Source organism: Gymnoscopelus microlampas, assembly GCF_963454915.1.
Source record: "Gymnoscopelus microlampas genome assembly, chromosome: 10".
NCBI lineage: Eukaryota > Metazoa > Chordata > Actinopteri > Myctophiformes > Myctophidae > Gymnoscopelus > Gymnoscopelus microlampas.
In genome coordinates, this window is record NC_139947.1 from 8094811 (window position 1) to 8113901 (window position 19091).

The 19091-nt window shown below is 42.2% G+C and overlaps 1 protein-coding gene across 1 annotated transcript in view; it reads left to right on the forward strand.

Moving 5' to 3' along the window:
- cacnb3a (calcium channel, voltage-dependent, beta 3a) overlaps window positions 1–18290 on the forward strand; it is a gene marked incomplete at both ends in the record, with an annotated part of 31277 nt that extends 12987 nt beyond the window's left edge. The window contains 12 exons of the mRNA XM_084069476.1: window positions 8566–8685; window positions 9325–9447; window positions 10374–10489; window positions 10877–10956; window positions 11113–11132; window positions 12634–12711; window positions 13795–13853; window positions 14162–14262; window positions 14957–15108; window positions 16060–16155; window positions 17487–17657; window positions 18261–18290. Coding sequence (XP_083925602.1) covers window positions 8566–8685; window positions 9325–9447; window positions 10374–10489; window positions 10877–10956; window positions 11113–11132; window positions 12634–12711; window positions 13795–13853; window positions 14162–14262; window positions 14957–15108; window positions 16060–16155; window positions 17487–17657; window positions 18261–18290 — 1146 coding nt within the window. The remainder of the gene's footprint in view (window positions 1–8565; window positions 8686–9324; window positions 9448–10373; window positions 10490–10876; window positions 10957–11112; window positions 11133–12633; window positions 12712–13794; window positions 13854–14161; window positions 14263–14956; window positions 15109–16059; window positions 16156–17486; window positions 17658–18260) is intronic.
- Window positions 18291–19091: the final 801 nt, after the last annotated feature.

The following is a 19091-nucleotide window of genomic DNA, read 5'->3' on the forward strand; positions in this document are numbered from 1 at the left end:
TGCTATCTCTCCACCTCTTTAGTAAAAACAGAAAACACAGACAAAATTGGAAGTGGAATAACACTATTAGATTGAAACTGATAAATGAGGTCTCTCTCATGATTGGATGAAAATGTGCAACCCACCTGAAACTCTGGAGACCCCTGTTACTGAACAAACTCCATAGCAATGTTTACTTACTATCAGAATATAGAGCTTTAACATTTTAACAACAACAACAAAAAATCTTTGTTTTAACCAAACAATATCACTTACAGCGTTGACTGGAGTTCCCCCATGGGGTCTATACCGGGCCCCCTCCTTTTTACCCTCCACAACAAATTTCTTCGCAGTGTTGTGTTTTGTGTTTTGAACGTATAGATAGTTAGCTGAACGCTAGCCCCAAGATAACAGATAGGACTGCCACATGCAAATGCATCCTTCTGGATATGAGACATGAAATAATAATAATAATAATAATAAATTGCATTTTTATAGCGCTTTTCTAAGTACTCACTTACTCAAAGTACTTCTACAATGGATTGGTTCATTCATTCATACATTGGGAACATGTGTTCCCTTTATACACAACAAGAGATCACAAATAGATGGAGGCTTGGTTGTAGGACAGATCCATACATGGCTCTTTCTACATGACCATGCTACATTTACAAATAGTTACTCTGACAGACTGACAACAGGTGAGAATGGTTTGCTTTGGTAAAGGCTATTCTATTACCAGTAAGACTCCCTAATCGGGAGATAAGCGACCGTAGGTCACATGTATACAGAAGAGGGCTGTAACGGCGATTGAGTTACGGCATTTTATGTGAGCTGCAGTGGCAGGGGGTCCTCCACTGGGGGCGCCACCACTTTTGCATCCGTTCTGGAGCACCAGGAGTGGGTGGTCCCCGGGAATGCCCCGTGAGCAGCCCCGTTGGGGTGGTCATTTGGTAATTTGTCCACATGTGCTCATTTTTTACACTTGGGGGTCCCCGAGGCAGCTGGGGGTCCCTGGAGCTCCGGGGGTCCTTGGAGGGTGTAGTTTGGCAGGTAAGGAGTGTGTGTGCAAAATGTGGCATGGATCGGGGCAATGGGTGCGGAGATATGAGCAGGGCAAAAGTGTGACGTGTGTGACGGAGTGACGGACGGACACCTGGAGCAGCTTTCTGTAGTAAGTGCGACCTACGGTCGCAATAATAGTTGCAGTCCTTGCCATGTCAAGATACAGGTGTATGGTGTTGTGTAGCTCAGTGGTTCTCAACCTGTGGGTCGGGACCCCAGGGGGGTCCCCACATGATTTTGAGGGGGTCCCCAGATGACAGTAAGTGACAATTTAAGGTAATACTTATTTAAAAAAATAATAATAATAATAATTGAAACAAGACCAAAAACTGGTCAGACATTGGCCAAATAATATAAGAAAGAGGAAAAAATTGTGAAAATAGCTGATCTATGAGGCGTTGTGAGCTTGTAGATCGGCTATTTTCACAATATTTATCTGTGAAACCGAAAATGTAATGCCTCAACTCCTACAATTCCAAGTGCTTATCGGGGTGGGGGTCCCCAGTTCAAATATGATTATTTTGGGGGGTCGCGGCCTGAAAAGGTTGAGAAGCGTTGGTGTAGCTAACCTGTTTCTCTGGACGTGGCGTGCACACCGGTTCAGCTCCCATGATGCATCCTGCTCGTTCCCATCACCCAGGACAGCTGTGGTGTCTCGTTGTGATTATGCGTTAGCCAGCAGGTTCTTGGCGATCGCTCAGTTCGACACGCTGACAAACTCCCAACTCCAAAGAACAGACAGTGGGGGAAGAGGGAAAATAACAGTTTCTTTGCGTCTGCACAGTGTAATAATAATCCTTATCACTACAACAGGGTGATTGTTATATAGGCCTGGAAATTGGGTTAAATATTCAGGAAAGGTTTTGGAAAGTCATAGGTAAAAATGTGTGTGTAGCCTGCTACAAGCTCCTGGTAGCACACAACCCAGCTGTGCATCACCCATCAATCACTGTCACCCCGCAGGTGAAACACATCAGTCATTAGCAGCATGTCAGCCGCATGACATCACACATCACCACATTGCAGTGGTTCTCAAACTTTTAGTAGGGTACCCAACAAATAACAAGTATATTGTGTATCCATTATCGTTGTAGTCCATTAACAGACTACAACAATACAGCTAGACAAACATATATGTATATAAAGGTTAGAGGAGCGCGCTTGGGTTCCTGGTTCGATTCCCCCGGACAGGCAGGAAAGAATCTGTGTGGGGAAGTGAATGGCCACCACTCACCCCTCCCCCAACACCGCTGAAGGGCCCTTGAGCAAGGCACTGAACCCCCCCGACTGCTCTAGTGGAGCTGCTCAGTGGCCAGCAGTATAAGACCGAGGTACTGGTCAGCTCCCAGGTTTTAATCCTTTAGTCCTTAGGCTGGATTTGTATTATGTCTATAGGCTGTGTACTGTAAGTCACAGTTTATCATTATGTACGGTACATTAGAGGAAAACGTAGATATAATAAGAAATGAACAGAAACAGTAATACAATGGAACTGAAGCTGAGGTTGAAGCAGTCGTATCTCTATGTGTATTTTTGACTTCTGGTGATCTGTATAGCTGTCTTGAGGCTACATTTAGTTGCTGTTCGGTTCCTTCGTATTCTGTCTCTTGGATTATTCTGACTCTGTAAAGTGCAGTGTTAAAGCTGCAGTCAGGAACTTATTTGAATGAATTCAACATTGGGGGGCTGGGGTCCCTAGCAAAATGTGTTAATACAGTATCGCAAACATTTTAAGCACTTTATCCACATTTCATGATTTAAAAATATTTGGGGGTTCATTGCACGAAACATTTTCAGATAGGGGGTCCACGGCCAAATACATATCAATTTGGGGGTCCTTGACTTGAAAAAGTTTTACTAAAATCTAATTATATATAGTCAACTATAACTAGACTAGAATAAACTAAAACTAAATGGATTTTTGACTAAATCAAAATTTGCACAATTGAATAGTGTATGTTAATACAATATAACTCGTGCATCTTTAGTGTTTGGAGGTGGCCTTGTAACCCTTCTTGTCACATTTCTTCTATAGATGCTAGTTTATTATGCACATACTGTATATCTTGGTCACTCTTATGTTTTTGTTAGTTGATTAGTTTTTTCCTTGACCATAAATGTTAAGCATGTTCTTTAGAGCATACATTAGCATCATATCTTCCCATCCGTACGGTCCGGGGCTGTGTACTCCTAATAGGCTCTATGCACAGCAGCCATATTATCACTTCCTTCACAGGTGTTACCAATGATACTAATGAAGGCTCTGTTCCATTTAGTGTAGCACAGTGTAGTTCTCAGACCTTCTCATTTCCACGACACCCGTAACTTTTTAATTTCAAGGACCCCCATAACTCTGAGAGTGTACAAATGGAACCAAATGGACCCGTAACACCGCAAGAGGACATTTGGAACACCCTCAAGGAACCATGAGGGTCCCTGGACCTCAATTTTAGACCCACTGGTGTAGCAGTGTTTCCAGTGAGCCAACATGCACACTATCAGCACCCTGACTCTGTTTGACCAGAATGGAACAGAGCCTTCATTAGTATCATTGGCAACACCTGTGAATGTCTTCACAATATGGCTGCTGTGCATAGAGCCTATAAAGCAGGTACTATAGACCTCGCTCTGACCGTGACACACATCTGCCTCTCACCCTTTGTCGTTTCATATAAAAAATAGCAAAAGTAGATCTAAAAGCTCAAAACGCACCGCGCTTTGAGCTTGTGGATCTGCTACTTTTGATACTTTTGTGACGCCATAGATATGATCAAGTAGGGCGTTAATTTACAAGGGAAAAAAAAGTTTAACTCAAAAAGTTAAAACATGGAGATCAGACGTTTCTGCCCGACAGCAACGAAATGACATTTTATTGTTGTCAAACCTCATCGTCCACCACAGCTGAAAGACCACTGTTTATTCTGCCCTGTGAATCACTGTAATCTTTCATCTTCGCAATCTCTAAGTTATCCCCCCCCCCCCCCCACACACACACACACACACACACACACACACAAACGCGCACACACACACACACACACACTCACACACTCACATCCATCTTTGTCTTTTTCCATTGTATCTTTTCAGCGGTATCCATCCCTCTTCTAGCCCTCCCTCCCTCTCTCCCTCCCTCTCTCTCTCTGTCTCTATAAGGCGCTGACTGTTCTGGCACTGGTGCAGTGTTGGCTTGCTGTGTGTGTGTGTGTGTGTGTGTGTGTGTGTGTGTGTGTGTGTGTGTGTGTGTGTGTGTGTGTGTGTGTGTGTGTGTGTGTGTGTGTGTGTGTGTGTGTGTGTGTGTGTGTGTGTGTGTGTGTGTGTGCGCGCGCGCGCATATGATAAAATAATAATATATACATACATCGTCTCTGTCGGCCGGTGGAAACCTCATATGTCCAAAACTGTTGCTTTTCAGGATTCAAATTCAAAAGTATCAAAAGTAGCAGATCTACAAGCTCAAAAGTGCTGCATTTCAAGCTTGTAGATCTGCTACTTTTGGATGCTTTCGTGTGACACTGTAGTATGATCAAGTAGGGCGTTCTGTCGACACATCGGCCTCACGATTCCATTCCATTCCAATTCACCTCTTAACGATTGACTTTGATTGGATTCTACCAGTGGTGGAAAAGGTACTCAAATGTTTTACTTAAGTAAAAGTATCATTACTGCAATGTACTGTAGAAGTACTCTGTTACAAGTAAAAGTCCGGAATTCAAAATTGACTTGAGTAAAAGTACATAGGTATTGGTATCAAAATGTATTTAAAGTATCAAAAGTAAAAGTACTAGAATGTTTGAAAATAGCAGATCTACAAGCTTATAGATCGGCTATTTTCAAATAGCCTAGGTATAAAATAGAGCTAAAGTGATTCATGTATGTTTTATAATGTAATAATTTATATCTGCAAAGTGAATAATTGTAGTGGATTAAAAGTACAATATTTGCCTCTGAGATGTAGTGGAGTAGAAGTAAAAGTAAAGTAAAAGTACCTCAAAATTGTACTTAAGTTACAGTACTTGAGTAAATGTACTTAGTTACTTTACACCACTGGATTCTACGATGCATTTCGATGCATCTTTGGTGTGACGGCGAGGGGATTGTTTGTCCCAAGTGACAGGAAGTGACATAAAGAAAGTAAAACAACGTGCTACACACATTGTAGCATAATGTTCCCTTTGCTTTCATATCTCATCTTGTTTGTCGCTCCGGACCTTTTTTGCTGTTTCTTTCCAAGCTGATTGACAGATTCAGGGCACACACATACACACACACACACACACACACACACACACACACACACACACACACACACACACACACACACACACACACACACACACACACACACACACACACACACACACACACACACACACACACACACACACACACACACACACACACACACACACACACACACACACACACACACACCACCACCACCACCATACATTTTAAGTCAATGAGGAGCATATTTAGAATGATCAGTTTCCAATGAAGCAATTATTTTTGATTTCTTGTCCACCTTTGGAGTTACATCATGGTAAGGTAACTTACACAACCCAAACCTCTACCAAAGTGGTCTTGCCCTTTAAAGTGATGTTTAGAGCCAATACAAGCTCACAACGCACCGTATCGCGACACGTTATTGGCTTGTAGATCTGCTATTGTTTTTAGAATTTTGAAAGTTCTAAATTTAGTTTTAAAAAATGTTGTGTTCTCCAATAATGACATACCGGAAAATAGGAACACTTGAGTTGAAAGTGGTTCCATTTTTCACTATTTTTTTTTTTTTAACATTATTTTTGACAGTAGGCTGACAGGAAATGGTGTGAGAGAGATGGGGAGTGACACGCAGAAAAGGGACTCGAACCCACGACACGCTGTCAGGCTACATTATAGCCTATAGGTGCACGGACCGCTACGCCAGCGAACCGGGCCAAAGTCGTTCCTTTTTTCCCCCCTCTGTTGACAAGATGAATAATAAACATTGCTCCTCATGCATTGAAGGAGGCATGAGCTTCAGCTTGGGCTCTCCCTAGGCTGGCAGAGGGTAAGTAGTGCCCAGGATTACATAGGCAATTGGCACTGGGTGAAAAAAATGTGGGTTACAAAATCGTGGGATAAAAATGATAAGAGAAAAAAATAATAATAATAAACAAATATCGTCACGCCGTATTTATTTATTTCTCGGCATTAAATAACTAGGTTATTGTTTGTTTTGTTTACTCTGCTGCGTTCAGTATTATGCTGGGAGGCGTGTCTGAAGATGATAAATGATAGCCTGCGGAATTCGTCGGTGTCGGGCGGAAAAACCTTGTATCTCCATATGTCTACTTTTTATGTTTTTGTCGTAAATGAGCGGCCTACTTAGTCGCACAAGACTGTTTCACGGAAAATAGTGAAAATAGCCCATCTACAAGCTCACAACGGGTCACAACGTGACGCGTTGTGAGCTTGTAGAATGGCTATTTTCACTATTTTGCATTTACAAGTATAATAAAGGGTTTTTGGGCATATGAGGTTTCTACCCGACAGTGACAGAGTATGTATATGTTGCTAATGAGGAGAGAGAGAGAGGGTCCTCTGAGAATAAACTGGAGGATAGAGTGTGTGTACGTTTACACTGCTGCATTGTGGGGGATGATGATGGCATGGATTTGGGCCAAGCGGGAGAGTGTGTGTGTGTGTGTGTGTGTGTGTGTGTGTGTGTGTGTGTGTGTGTGTGTGTGTGTGTGTGTGTGTGTGTGTGTGTGCGTGCAGGAGAGAGAGAGAGAGAGAGCAGAGGAAACGGTTGCCTGCTCTGTTCTATATTTGGTCTGTCAGAGAGAGCAAGACACCCCATCACACTTACACAGCATGCACACACACACACACACACACGCACACGCACACGCACACGCACACGCACACGCACACGCACACGCACACGCACACGCACACGCACACGCACACGCACACATGCAGGTGTAATGTAATTGTATTGCCTTCTTTTACTACCATTTCACAGTTAAAGATAATCATATTGATTTAATCAAATAATCAACATTTATCAACAGATTGATCAAATAAATAATCATTAGTTGTGGTTACTAATCAGCAGTGATCTGCTCATCAGACCTCTAATGAAATCTCTCTGGTTCTTTCTCTTCCTCGTGATGTTGGTTCTGGTAGGGCTTTGGCCCTCGGTTGATGAATTGAATACATAGGACCACAATGGAAACAAGCAGTCCCTGGGACTTTTTTGTGTTGTCCTTTTAGCCTCAGTGTTTTGCTGTACCTCTGTGCTGTTTACATGTTGACCAGCTTGTGGAGCAAGCTGGTCTATATTCAGTCGCTGCGCTAGTAGTGACTCTTTCATGACTTTCTCTTGGCCCATTGGCTGTCCTTTAAGCCAATGGGGAGTCCGCAATGCCTTCCCATACTCTGAACAGCCATAAGAACGTTGTCACTGACTGAGTGAATGCAGCGCAACACGTTCACCCCAACGTCCTCTCAGGCTATGGCATCACAACTGCCGGTGCTACATAAAAATGTAAATGTGCATCAGTTTGCTGAGAGCACCCCTCCCCCATCTGACAACGCTGTAAGCGCTCTGTCTGATACGATTGCCTAGTTAAATTATTAGATCAGTAGAAAGTTAGAAACTGTGCAGCCGCAATGAGGCACTCAGGTCAGGATTATATTAGATAAAAATGTATAGATTAATAAGAATGAAATTCGCTATGTCTCAACAGTGTTCAAAGGAGTTGAATATGTTTTTACTGGAAGCCTACAGAGAGAGTTTACAGTTAGATGCTGGATTGTTTGTGCCTGCATAAATAAATTCACTAGTGAGCTTTAGATGTGAAAGGCACCTTAATTTAACTCTTCAGTTTAATATATGGCAATGTTTAGTAAGTACTTTTCGAGGGTTTTAGCTTGGCACAAGCTGGTATAATATGACTGTGTCATTCTTGTTTACTAATAAAGTATTCAATGCCTACACCAGTACACCTCGCGTCAATATCTATAATATCTATACCACTTGTGCATGATTGGCCAATATGCTTGTGCAAGGATGCGCTGTGATTGGCCAGTAGCCACTTTGAGTGGCAGTTGGGGCAAACGCTCTCACCAAAACATGATTTACTATTCTGTCCCTATCGGAATATAACTCGAACGGCGCTGAGTCGGCCCAAGCGAACTTCACAACGTTCGGCACGGCAACTCGCTCGCTTTAGCTCGCTCGGTGGTGCTTCACGTGGCTCAAGTTCGCTTGAGGCGGCGCGCCGCCGTCGCGGTCCAAAACTATACGGGCTAAAGAAATAGCCTGCAGTTGTTGTAGACAGAGGCACCTCCGCGTTGGCCACAGAAGGGGGCGTGTTTATAGCACAACTGGTATAGACTTTGTAATATTGCGTACACCTCTGGTTCTTTCTCTTCCTGGTTGTGGTAGGGCTTGTCTGATTCCTACACCAGTAGACAGTAGACCCTCTAATCATGAAACCTCTGGTTCTTTCTCTCTTCCTTCTGGTACAGGGCTCGGCTGATTCCTACACCAGTAGACCCTCGGATTCCGACCTGTCAGCCGAGGAGGACCGCGAGGCGTATCGGCGTGAAGCCGAGCGCCAGGCCCAGCTGCAGCTCGACAGAGCCAAGGTAGTGTACTTCTGACTTCATTCACAAATAAGTGGAACGGTCACCCCAAAGTGGAGTGTTTCTCGGAACACTCCACTGCACCAGAAATTGGTAAATTAGGGAATACGGGTTAGGCATAGTTTTACTGAGGTTACGTTTAGGAATAATGTTAGGTTTAGGCATAGTTTTACTGAGGTCACATTTAGGAATAAGGTTAGGTTTAGGCGTAGTTTTACTGAGGTTACATTTAGGAATAAGGTTAGATTTAGGCATAGTTTTACTGAGGTTACATTGAGGAATAAGGTTAGGTTTAGGCATAGTTTTACTGAGGTCACGTTTAGGAATAAGGTTATATTTAGGCATAGTTTTACTGAGGTTACGTAAGCATCATTTTACTGAGGTCACGTTTAGGAATAAGGTTATGTTTAGGCATAGTTTTACTGAGGTTAAGTTTAGGAATAAGGTTAGGTTTAGGCATAATTTTACTGAGGTTACGTTTAGAAATACCTGGTGGCGACCGTATCACGATTATTTCAAACTTTTGCCTCGATTACGCTTAATGAATGATTATTTTAGTTTAATAGTAAAAAAAAAAGCAGCATAACGTATGTGGTTTAATGTGATCTTCATCTTTCTTCTTGTGCCATACCGTCCCTGTAGTCCAAACCCGTAGCGTTTGCAGTGAAGACCAATGTGAGTTACTGTGGGGCTCTGGATGAAGACTGTCCTGTCCAAGGGGCCGCCGTCAACTTCGATGCCAAAGACTTCCTGCACATTAAAGAAGTAAGTGTTGTTGAATAACAGGAACAATATGCAGCTCTCTTTCATCACTGAAAACTACTCAAGGGTAAGGTAAAGTAGGCTGTTGTGGAATTCTGAATCAATCAGCAATCGATAAGGCACATAGGAGTCGAAACAATATTCTAGGTGGTGATGATTATGCTTTATGTGCATGATATCATGGTCAGAAGTACATTAACACTCATGTCAGTGGTACGGTAGTTCTGCCTCGAGCACAGGGCAGAGATCATAGTTATACTGTAGCTGCCTGAAGGACAAACTGAACCATAACAAGCTAGGCTGTACCAAAACAATAGCTATTAGGCCTAGTGGAGACATCTAGGCTCTTACAAGCTGCCAAATATCATAATGTATGGTAGAAGTATTATAAGTGATGGTATATAAAGTAGCACCCATATAATTTCTTCCTCAAGGCCTATAACAATTATTACATAATCGCCTAATCGCAATTATTTGCATAATTGTTTCCATGTTGAAAAATGTTCATAACTGTTTTTGTCATTTCCTCGTATATTTCAGTTATTTGTCATATCTGCCCTGTGTAACAAAAGGGACAGTATTGGTGAAGTGCTGCTGACCGTGGTAAATAAATATTTAAGGAAAGAGAAAGGCCGCACACTCATAGCCACGATGCAGGATTTATTTGGAAACCAACGTTTCCAACATTTCGACCACGCAAGGTCTTCTTCAGGGAAGAAGACCTTGCGTGGTCGAAACGTTGGTTTCCAAATAAATCCTGCATCGTGGCTACGACTGTGCGGCCTTTTTCTTTACTTTCATATCTGCCCTGCGTAACATTTGTTTACGAAGCTTAAACGCCAAACAGAAATGTGATTTGTGTTGGTATGTTTAATGCCAAAAACAAGATGAAATCATTGATCACAATTTATATGTGAACTAATTAACAGAAGTTTAATAATGACTGGTGGATTGGACGTCTGGTGAAAGAGGGCGGTGACATCGCCTTCATTCCCAGCCCGCTACGCCTGGAGGCCATGAGACTCAAACACGAGCAGAAACAGAGGTACGTTAAAGAAGGGGTTCACCGAACATTTTCATGTCAATTAAGGAGCCTCAAAACAACACACGGAAAGTTGCACAATGCCAACCAAACGCTCCGTTCCCATTGAAAAGCAAGTACATCTGCTATTTTGGGAAAAAAAATTAAAAACCCTTTAAGTATTGGAGATTTTGGAACAATTTAGTTAAAAAAAAACACAAATCTTCTCTTCTGGAGGTCCCTGGCACAAAACATTTTCAGATTGGGGGGGGGGGGGGTGGCCAATTTAGGGGTCCTTGACATGAAAATGTCCATTGCATTCAATTATTTTCCTGGTCAGTGTTAATCAACTGAGATGTGTGATCATTTAGTTCTGGGCTCTACTGCTCTGTTCTGTTGGATGCATGGCAGGAAATCAGGGGGCAACTCCTCTAGTCTAGGTGACATGGTGCATGGGAGCTGGAGAACCACACCGCCATCTGCAGGTGAATGTAAGTAACTACAATACCACAATTTCCCCTCAAATACCCCCCAATTTAGTTTTTCTTTTCTTTCTTTTTCCCCCTGCCTCCTAACCTACTTTGCCCCTCTGACTGCCTTATAATTCCCTCTTCCTTCATTAATTTTGATTGTCTTGTTTTCACAAGCTAAACAGAAGCAAAAACAGGTAGGCTGCCCTAAAGTAAACTGTTTTCTACAACAAAACAACAAACTGAATAAACCTGACTTTTAACTTGCATTCAGGGGTGTCATTTGGGGATCCCAGGAGGGGATAGCAATCTCTCCCACCTAGCATGCCACATTTTACCACGGTTATTTTCCACATATGTTCTCCACCTCTGAACGTTTTACATGATTAATCAGATTTTTAGATCTTCATCGAGTGACTCTCAATCCACGCCACATGTTTTTTTTGGTCTGCAACCATGCATTCATTAAAGGTAGGGTAAGTGATATGTTTTGGTTAAAAGGTTAAAGCTCTATATTTTGATAATACTCATTGCTTGGTATTGTTCGGTAACAGGAGTCTCCCTGTCTCTCCAGCTCTTTAATAAACAGAAAATACATTTTCAGGTGGGATGCAAAATTTTAGCCAATCAGAGGAGAGTACCCATTTATCAGCTTCATTTTTATAGTGTTCCAGTTCCAATTCTGTCTTCTCATTTCATTGTGCCGTTACTTAAGTTCCAATTTCACTTGTTTAATCTATTCTGTGCAAGTTCTCTCTCCTGATTGGATAAAATAGGTATCCCCACCTGAAAATGCATTTTCTGTTTAATAAAGAGCTGGAGAGACTCATGTTACTGAACACACACTCTTTAGAAATGAGTACTATCAGAATATAGACCTATTTAACACTTATTTTAACAAAACAATAGCCCTTACCCTACCTTTAACCTAAAATTCGTATTATTTATTTTCCGCATATTTTCTCCATCTCTGAATGTTTTTAAATTATTCATCTGATTTTAGATTGCCACAGAGTGACTCAATCCACGTCACATGTTTTTTTTTTTGTGTCTGCAACCGTACAGTACTTTCATTAACCACTTTCCACCTGGTGTCCCTATTGTGTGTACTGTATGTCATTAGCCTATAGGTGAAAAATGTTTACATTTTTTTATTTAACATTTTCAAAATATATTTTTAAATGGGGCTCAATAGGGAATTAAAAAAACAGTGACCACTTTTTTTTGCCACCCTTCTTTCTCTGAAATGACGCCTCTGTTTGTAGTGAATTGTCTATAGACACTGTTTATATCGTCTCTGTCGGGTGGAAACCTCATATCTCCAAAACTGTTACTTTTCAGGATTTAAATTCAGAAATAAGCAAAAGTAGCAGATCTACAAGCTCGAAACGCATCGCTTTGCGCCGCGTTTCGAGCTTGTAAATCTGCTACTTTTGATGCTTTTGTGTGACGCTGTATAGTATGATCGAGGAGGGCGTTCATTTACGAAACACAACAAGTTAGAATATGGAGATGAGAGGTTTCTGCCTGACAGCAACGATATATTATATGGAACACTTTTGGCTTTGATTGAATGCCCCACTCTGTCAACCTAACCCCCCCCCCCTCTCCCTCCCTCCCTCTCTCTCTCTCTCTCTCTCTCTCTCTCTCGTCCCCTCTCGTACCTCCATTGTCCTTCCCCTCATTATTTCTGGGCAGGAACACATCCCTCCATATGATGTGGTGCCCTCTATGAGGCCGGTGGTTCTCGTGGGACCCTCGCTGAAGGGCTATGAGGTCAGCCTCTCCCCCCTCCCCCCCTCTCCCCCTCATTCTCCTCCAGCAGACCTACAACCCCCTCCCCCCCCCACACCTTCAAAAATATCCTATGTCAGATGGAGGACACCTTGTATGTCCAAAAAAATGTACTTGTCAGGATATGGGGGAAAAAAAGAACCTGTGTTCCATTGTACAGCTAATCTACAAGCTCACAACGCGTTGCATTGTTTAGAAAAATAATAATAATTATCCCGCGATTTTGTAATCCCTTTTCACCCGGTGCCAATTATCTAAGTGATCCGGGGCGCTACACTCCCCTCACCAGCCTAGGGAGCCCAGGGCCGAGCCTCCTTCAATGCATGAGAGCCAACTGACCTTCTTGTCACCTGACAGGGGGGAGTTTCCCCGGTAGGACTTGGCGTGTGGAAGGAACGCGTTATTCCAACCAGTTCCCTTCCCCTCCATCAGGCGCCCCGTCTGTCATGGGGGAGGCGGTATAGCGACCAGGATTACCACATGTTTTTGTCAGGGTATTAACTACCCTAGGAGACACAGGGAGAACATGCGTTGCATTGTGATGCGTTGTGAGCTTGTATATTGGATATTTTTGCACTCTTGAGCATTAATATACCAAGAAATCACACCCAGTGTGAAGAGAGTGGTGCATTTGAATTAGTGTAACTGGTTGCATCCTTGTGTTGCAATCAGCTGCAGCTGTTGTGGCCGTGCTCAAACGGACGGACGGACAGACAGACCCACACACACGGTCAAGCGTAGGAGTGGCTGGCACCACTCAAAAATATACAAAGTTCAAATACGGTTCAGATACAAGGTAGAAACCTTGCATCTCCGCCCGACGGCAACGTTATGGAGATGCAAGGTTTCTGCCCGACAGCAACAATATTATTCTGGACACTGCTGCATTGTCGACAACAAATAATAATGAGTTACACACAAGCATGAAATGAGTTTGGTTAATTTGTTCGGCTATATTTATTCTCTTTGTTTGTTCCCTGGACATGATGCCATGAAGTATGTGAGAGTATTTACAGCATGTGACAGTATTTGCTGTATGTGACGTCTCTTCACCCTGCTACACAGGTGACAGATATGATGCAGAAAGCACTCTTTGATTTCCTCAAGCACAGATTTGAAGGAAGGTCAGTAAATACGGTTACAGATTGTCAACCTTCTTTTCTTTTAATTAACCCATTAAGACCTGGAACTGTGTCATTTTTTGATTTGAGCTAAAAAGCATTATTTTACACTTTGGGCTATTCAAAAATAGCAGATAAAGTAGAGACATGTAGAATCGGCTTCAGGTCTCAATGGGTTAATTAAAAATGTCATACCTTACCCTTACGGTTTACACGGAACAATGTAACACATCGACAAGAGTGACTGTGTTTTATGTTCCACAGCTTTTTTGTCTTTCTCTCACATTGGTAATTTTTCGGACCTTTTTCAGGATCTCAATCACGCGTGTGACGGCAGACCTGTCTCTCGCCAAGAGATCCGTTCTCAACAAAAGACCCATGATGGAGAGATCCAACACTCGCTCCAGCCTAGGTAACACCTGCGTAAAACGTCATTGAAATGGCTTTTATTGCCAACAATTTTTCTAAGTTTAGCTCGGAAACAGGGGTGTGTTTTTGGTTGACCAATCACAGTGTCAGCCGACAGTCTCGTCCCCTCCGGGCTATGGGATCTCTGGACTCTACACACTGCACTGATCGGAGGGCACAGCGCAGCTGTGGCAGGCAGAGAGACAGAGTGAGAGGAAAGCAATGCTATAGCGGCACTTTTATGCATTGCATTGCTTATTCATACATACATACATACATATGTCAATGTACTGTTTAGTTCGAAACGAGTAATGCCGCCATCTTGAGTTGAGAAAGTAGCAGCCCAAGATTAGCACAGATTGGGACTTTAATAGCTAACACAACTTTTCAGTCATGAGATTTATTTTTTTATCCATGAAAATAGCTCACATAAGCAAGTCTATTCTCTAAACCAGTGGTTCTCAAACATTTTCGTGCCAAGGACCCCCAAATTGAGATGTATTTGGCCGCGGGCCCCCATCTGAAACGTTTTTGTGCCAGGGACAAAAAAAATCTAAATTCAATTAATTTTTTTATTTTGAAACATTTAAAAAATAGCAGATATACAATGATATACACATTTAGCTGCACTTTGAGAAGCACTGCTCTAAACACCCCAATTTTGCCCCCCCCCTTATGGTTTGGTGTGTGCAATGCAGCGGAGGTCCAGAGTGAGATCGAGAGGATCTTTGAGCTGGCCAAGACTCTGCAGCTGGTGGTGCTGGATGCAGACACCATCAATCACCCGTCACAGCTGGCCAAAACCTCCCTAGCACCCATCGTTGTCTACGTCAAGGTCTCCTCACCAAAGGTATGCTTCTCAAACATGTTCATAACAAGGATCCCCAAATAGGCTCTATGCACAGCAGCCATTTTGGAAAGAAATTGGGCCTCTTCTTACTTCCTTCACAGGTGTTACCCATGATACTAATGAAGGCTCTGTTCCATTCTGGTCTCAAAGTGTGGTCCAGAGTTCCTTGAGGGGGTTCTAAATGGCTCCTTACGGGTGTGTAACTCTGAGAGTGTACAAATGGAACCAAATGGACCCTTACGGGTCCATTTGGTTCCATTTGTACACTCTCAGAGTTATGGGAGTCCTTGTAATTAAAACATTTGAGAACCACTGTGCTACACTAAATGGAACAGAGCCTTCATTAGTATCATTGGTAACACCTGTGAAGGCCCAATTTCCTTCCAATATGGCTGCTGCGCATATAGCCTATTGATTATGTATTTGGTTGCGGACCTACAAAGATGTTGTGCTAGCCAGGGACCCCCGTATGGTAGAGTATGTTATTACAATATAACTACCGTAGTACATGTGCAGTGGCTGGAGGTTGTGTCCGTTCTCAACCATTGGTCGACAACAAAGTCATTAAAGGGATAGTACCCCTACATTTTTTTTCCTATCGATTAGTCACCCCATGGAGACTTGAATTCATGGATGTTTTTTTTTGTTTTTGTCACATTTCTAAGCCAATAATTTGATGACAGGCAGCGGTCCTTTGTGTCTCCTACCGGAACCGCTGCCTACCGGTCCGCTGGTTACATTTTTGGGTGAACTGTCCCTTTAAAGCTTTTAAGCAGACAGCACACCAGATAGGACTCTAGATTTACTGTAGTTTTGTACATTGTTGCACTTACCTCTTTCCGCCAGGAGAGGGAGACGGATGGACATGAAACGTACATACCGGTAGCTTGAACCCTTGTCATCGTGTACCTGTTGACCCATGATGCTTTGCTTTTTGTTTATTTGTCTCAGGTGCTCCAGAGACTCATCAAGTCCAGGGGGAAGTCTCAGAGCAAACACCTGAACGTGCAGCTGATGGCTGCGGACAAGCTGTCTCAGTGTCCCCCTGTGAGTGGAGAAACCATCCGGTCATCTCCAACCAGACATTGTGATGCTATATTAACCCTTTAAGGCCAGGAAGGGAACGCATCTGTGTCATTTTAAGATCTCTTTGGCTATTTTTAGAAAAATCATGAAAATGTGTGCAAATCTTAATACATTTTTAACTCAAATCTTGGCTTCTGGGGGTCCCTGGAACAAAATATTTTTGAACCCTTGTCATATTATACATATTATTACACATATTATTTTGGGGTCCTTGACAAGTTTGAAAACCATTGATAATATAGCAACATAAGTAAAAGAAAAAATGTAAAAATCAAACTTTCGGAAAAAAGTACTTTAGGATTTAGAAGACATTTGTAAAATCCCCAGAAGCAAAGATTTTAGTTAAAAACTTTCTCTTTAAAAAAGTATATATATATTCAAACTAAAGATTTGCACACATTTTCACAAATGTTCTAAAAAATAGCCAAAGAAATCTTAAAATGACACAGATGCGTTCCCGGTCTTAAAGGGTTAAAGGGCAAGATCACTTTGGAAGAGGTTTGGGTTGTGTAGTTACCTTGCCATGATGTAACAACAAAGGTGGACAAGAAATCCAAAAATATTTCTCTATTGACTAGAAATTGATCTTTTCAAATTATGCTCCTCATTGACTTACATTGTACAGTGAAGAGGCTCTGGAGGAGCTCTTTTAGCTTGTAAACGAACGCAAACAAAGCTGATTCTGACGATATAGAACATCACCAAACCCAGTAGCCTACTGTTGAGTGTCAACTTCCTATTGATTTTGCTCTTTTTATTAGGAAGAAAACACGGACTGGATCCGCGGATCCGAATCTTCAAATAGTAAAAAAAAAACTATAAATAAAAAAAACAGTACTGAGTTTGGTGATGTTCTACAGCATATTGTCAGAATCAGCTTTGTCCACGTATAATTATCAATTTCTAGTCAATGGAGAAATTATTTTTGATTTCTTGCCCACCTTTGGAGTTACATCATTGCAAGGTAAACACAACCCAAACCTCTACCACCTTGAACACATTTTCCCCAGAACTCACTTTGAGAACCAATGATTTATAGGATATGTTTGATGTCATTTATAGGATATATTTGATGTCATTTATAGGATGTATTCGATGTCATTTGTAGGATATATGCGATGTCATTTATAGGATATATTCAATGTAATTTATAGGATATGTTTTGTGTTATTTATAGGATACGTTTTGTGTCATTTATAGGATATGTTTGATGTCATTTATAGGATATATTCAATGTCATTTATAGGATATGTTTTGTGTTATTTATAGGATATGTTTTGTGTCATTTATAGGATATGTTTGATGTCATTTTGGACGAGAACCAACTGGAGGACGCGTGTGAACATTTGACAGAGTATCTGGAGGTGTACTGGCGTGCCACTCACCTGCCTGGCACCTCCCCTCTCAACCCCCTATTGGAGCAGCACCTGATGACCCCGCCCTCTGTGGTCTCCAGCCTACAGGTGAGTTTCCCTGCATAGGCAGCATGAAAGGCACAGAGGTGAAGTGATGTCCCAAAATAGAAAGTTGACTTTGTGATGTGAACAATAGAGGGATAGGCCTGATTTATACTTATACTTGTGCGCCGGTGTCTTGCTCACTGTGAGCATGTAGATCTGCTATTTTCGGTGTGAGACACCACTGGTATGCAACTAAGTATAAATCAGGGATAAGTCACTACAGCTGTACGCTGTATGAATCAGATACTGTTGTTTAGAACAGTGGTTCTCAAACTGTGGGTCGGGACCGAGCTGCCTCAACTGCTAATTCCAAGTGCTTGTCAGGGTGGGGGCAGTTCAAATATGATTATTTTGGGGGGGTCCTCAGTTCAAATGTGATTATTTTGGGGGGTCCCCAGTTCAAATGAAACCTGAAAAGGTTGAGAGCCACTGCTGTAGAAGTTCCTATTTTGAATGTGCTGTGCTGTGTGTCACATGTCCTTACCGGGGGTCGTGGGGTCGTGTCCCATCTCAGATTCTCACTCCTGTGTCTTTACTTTGTATCTGCCTCCCCAGTATGTATGTCTGACTGTCTCCTCACTCATCCGTTGCTTAACGTTTTTGCAGTTTTCTGAAACACAGGAATTAATTGAATGATCGCGTACAAAACGGGGTGAGTAGTAGCAGGGTTTATATAATATGCATTCTCCACCCCTAAACCCACCCCCCAACCCCTTTACACCACCTTCCAACTCCACCTGGAGCCGCCGGCCCACAAACAGCGGGATGGATCAGTGAATGAAAACGTATTTGTCATTCACTCTGTAGAATCCCTGTCATATTAAATGATAACTGTGCTTTTATATCTTCTTCAGTGCATCCCGTTTTTCCTTTGCCCTGGTTTGACGTTCCTTCCGGTGAATTGTTCACTGCTCTTCTTACAAAGCTTTCCTTGGGAGAAAATTCACAAAGCGGTTTCATCTCAGGAGGGACACGTTGTCTTCTTCAGTTAACTTACTGTACTTTCGACTAGATGTCCCTATTTTTGGACACTCAAAACTTTTACAAAACTGTTAAGGTCCTTACACACCGGCGAAAATAGCGAATATACGCAAAATTCGGACTCGTTCCGAATAATTAAAAGACGCTTTTTCGCTTCGCTTTTTCGCTTTTTCGCTCCATGTACGGAGCCATTGACTTTATAAGGTTTAAAAAAAAAACGCATTATTCGCACGAAAAAATCGCCCCGGTGTGTAACAACCTTTTGTGATGGCAGAAAATAGCCCATCTACAAGCATGTGAGCTTTTAGATCGGCTATTTCCGCATAACATTGTCATTCGACAGTGTATAAAATAGCTCTTAAGTGGTTAATATATTACAGATATTATCACTAGTGCAGGATTTGGAAGATGAAAATACATTGATTTTGCTGTCTTGTAACAGCGTAATTATATGTA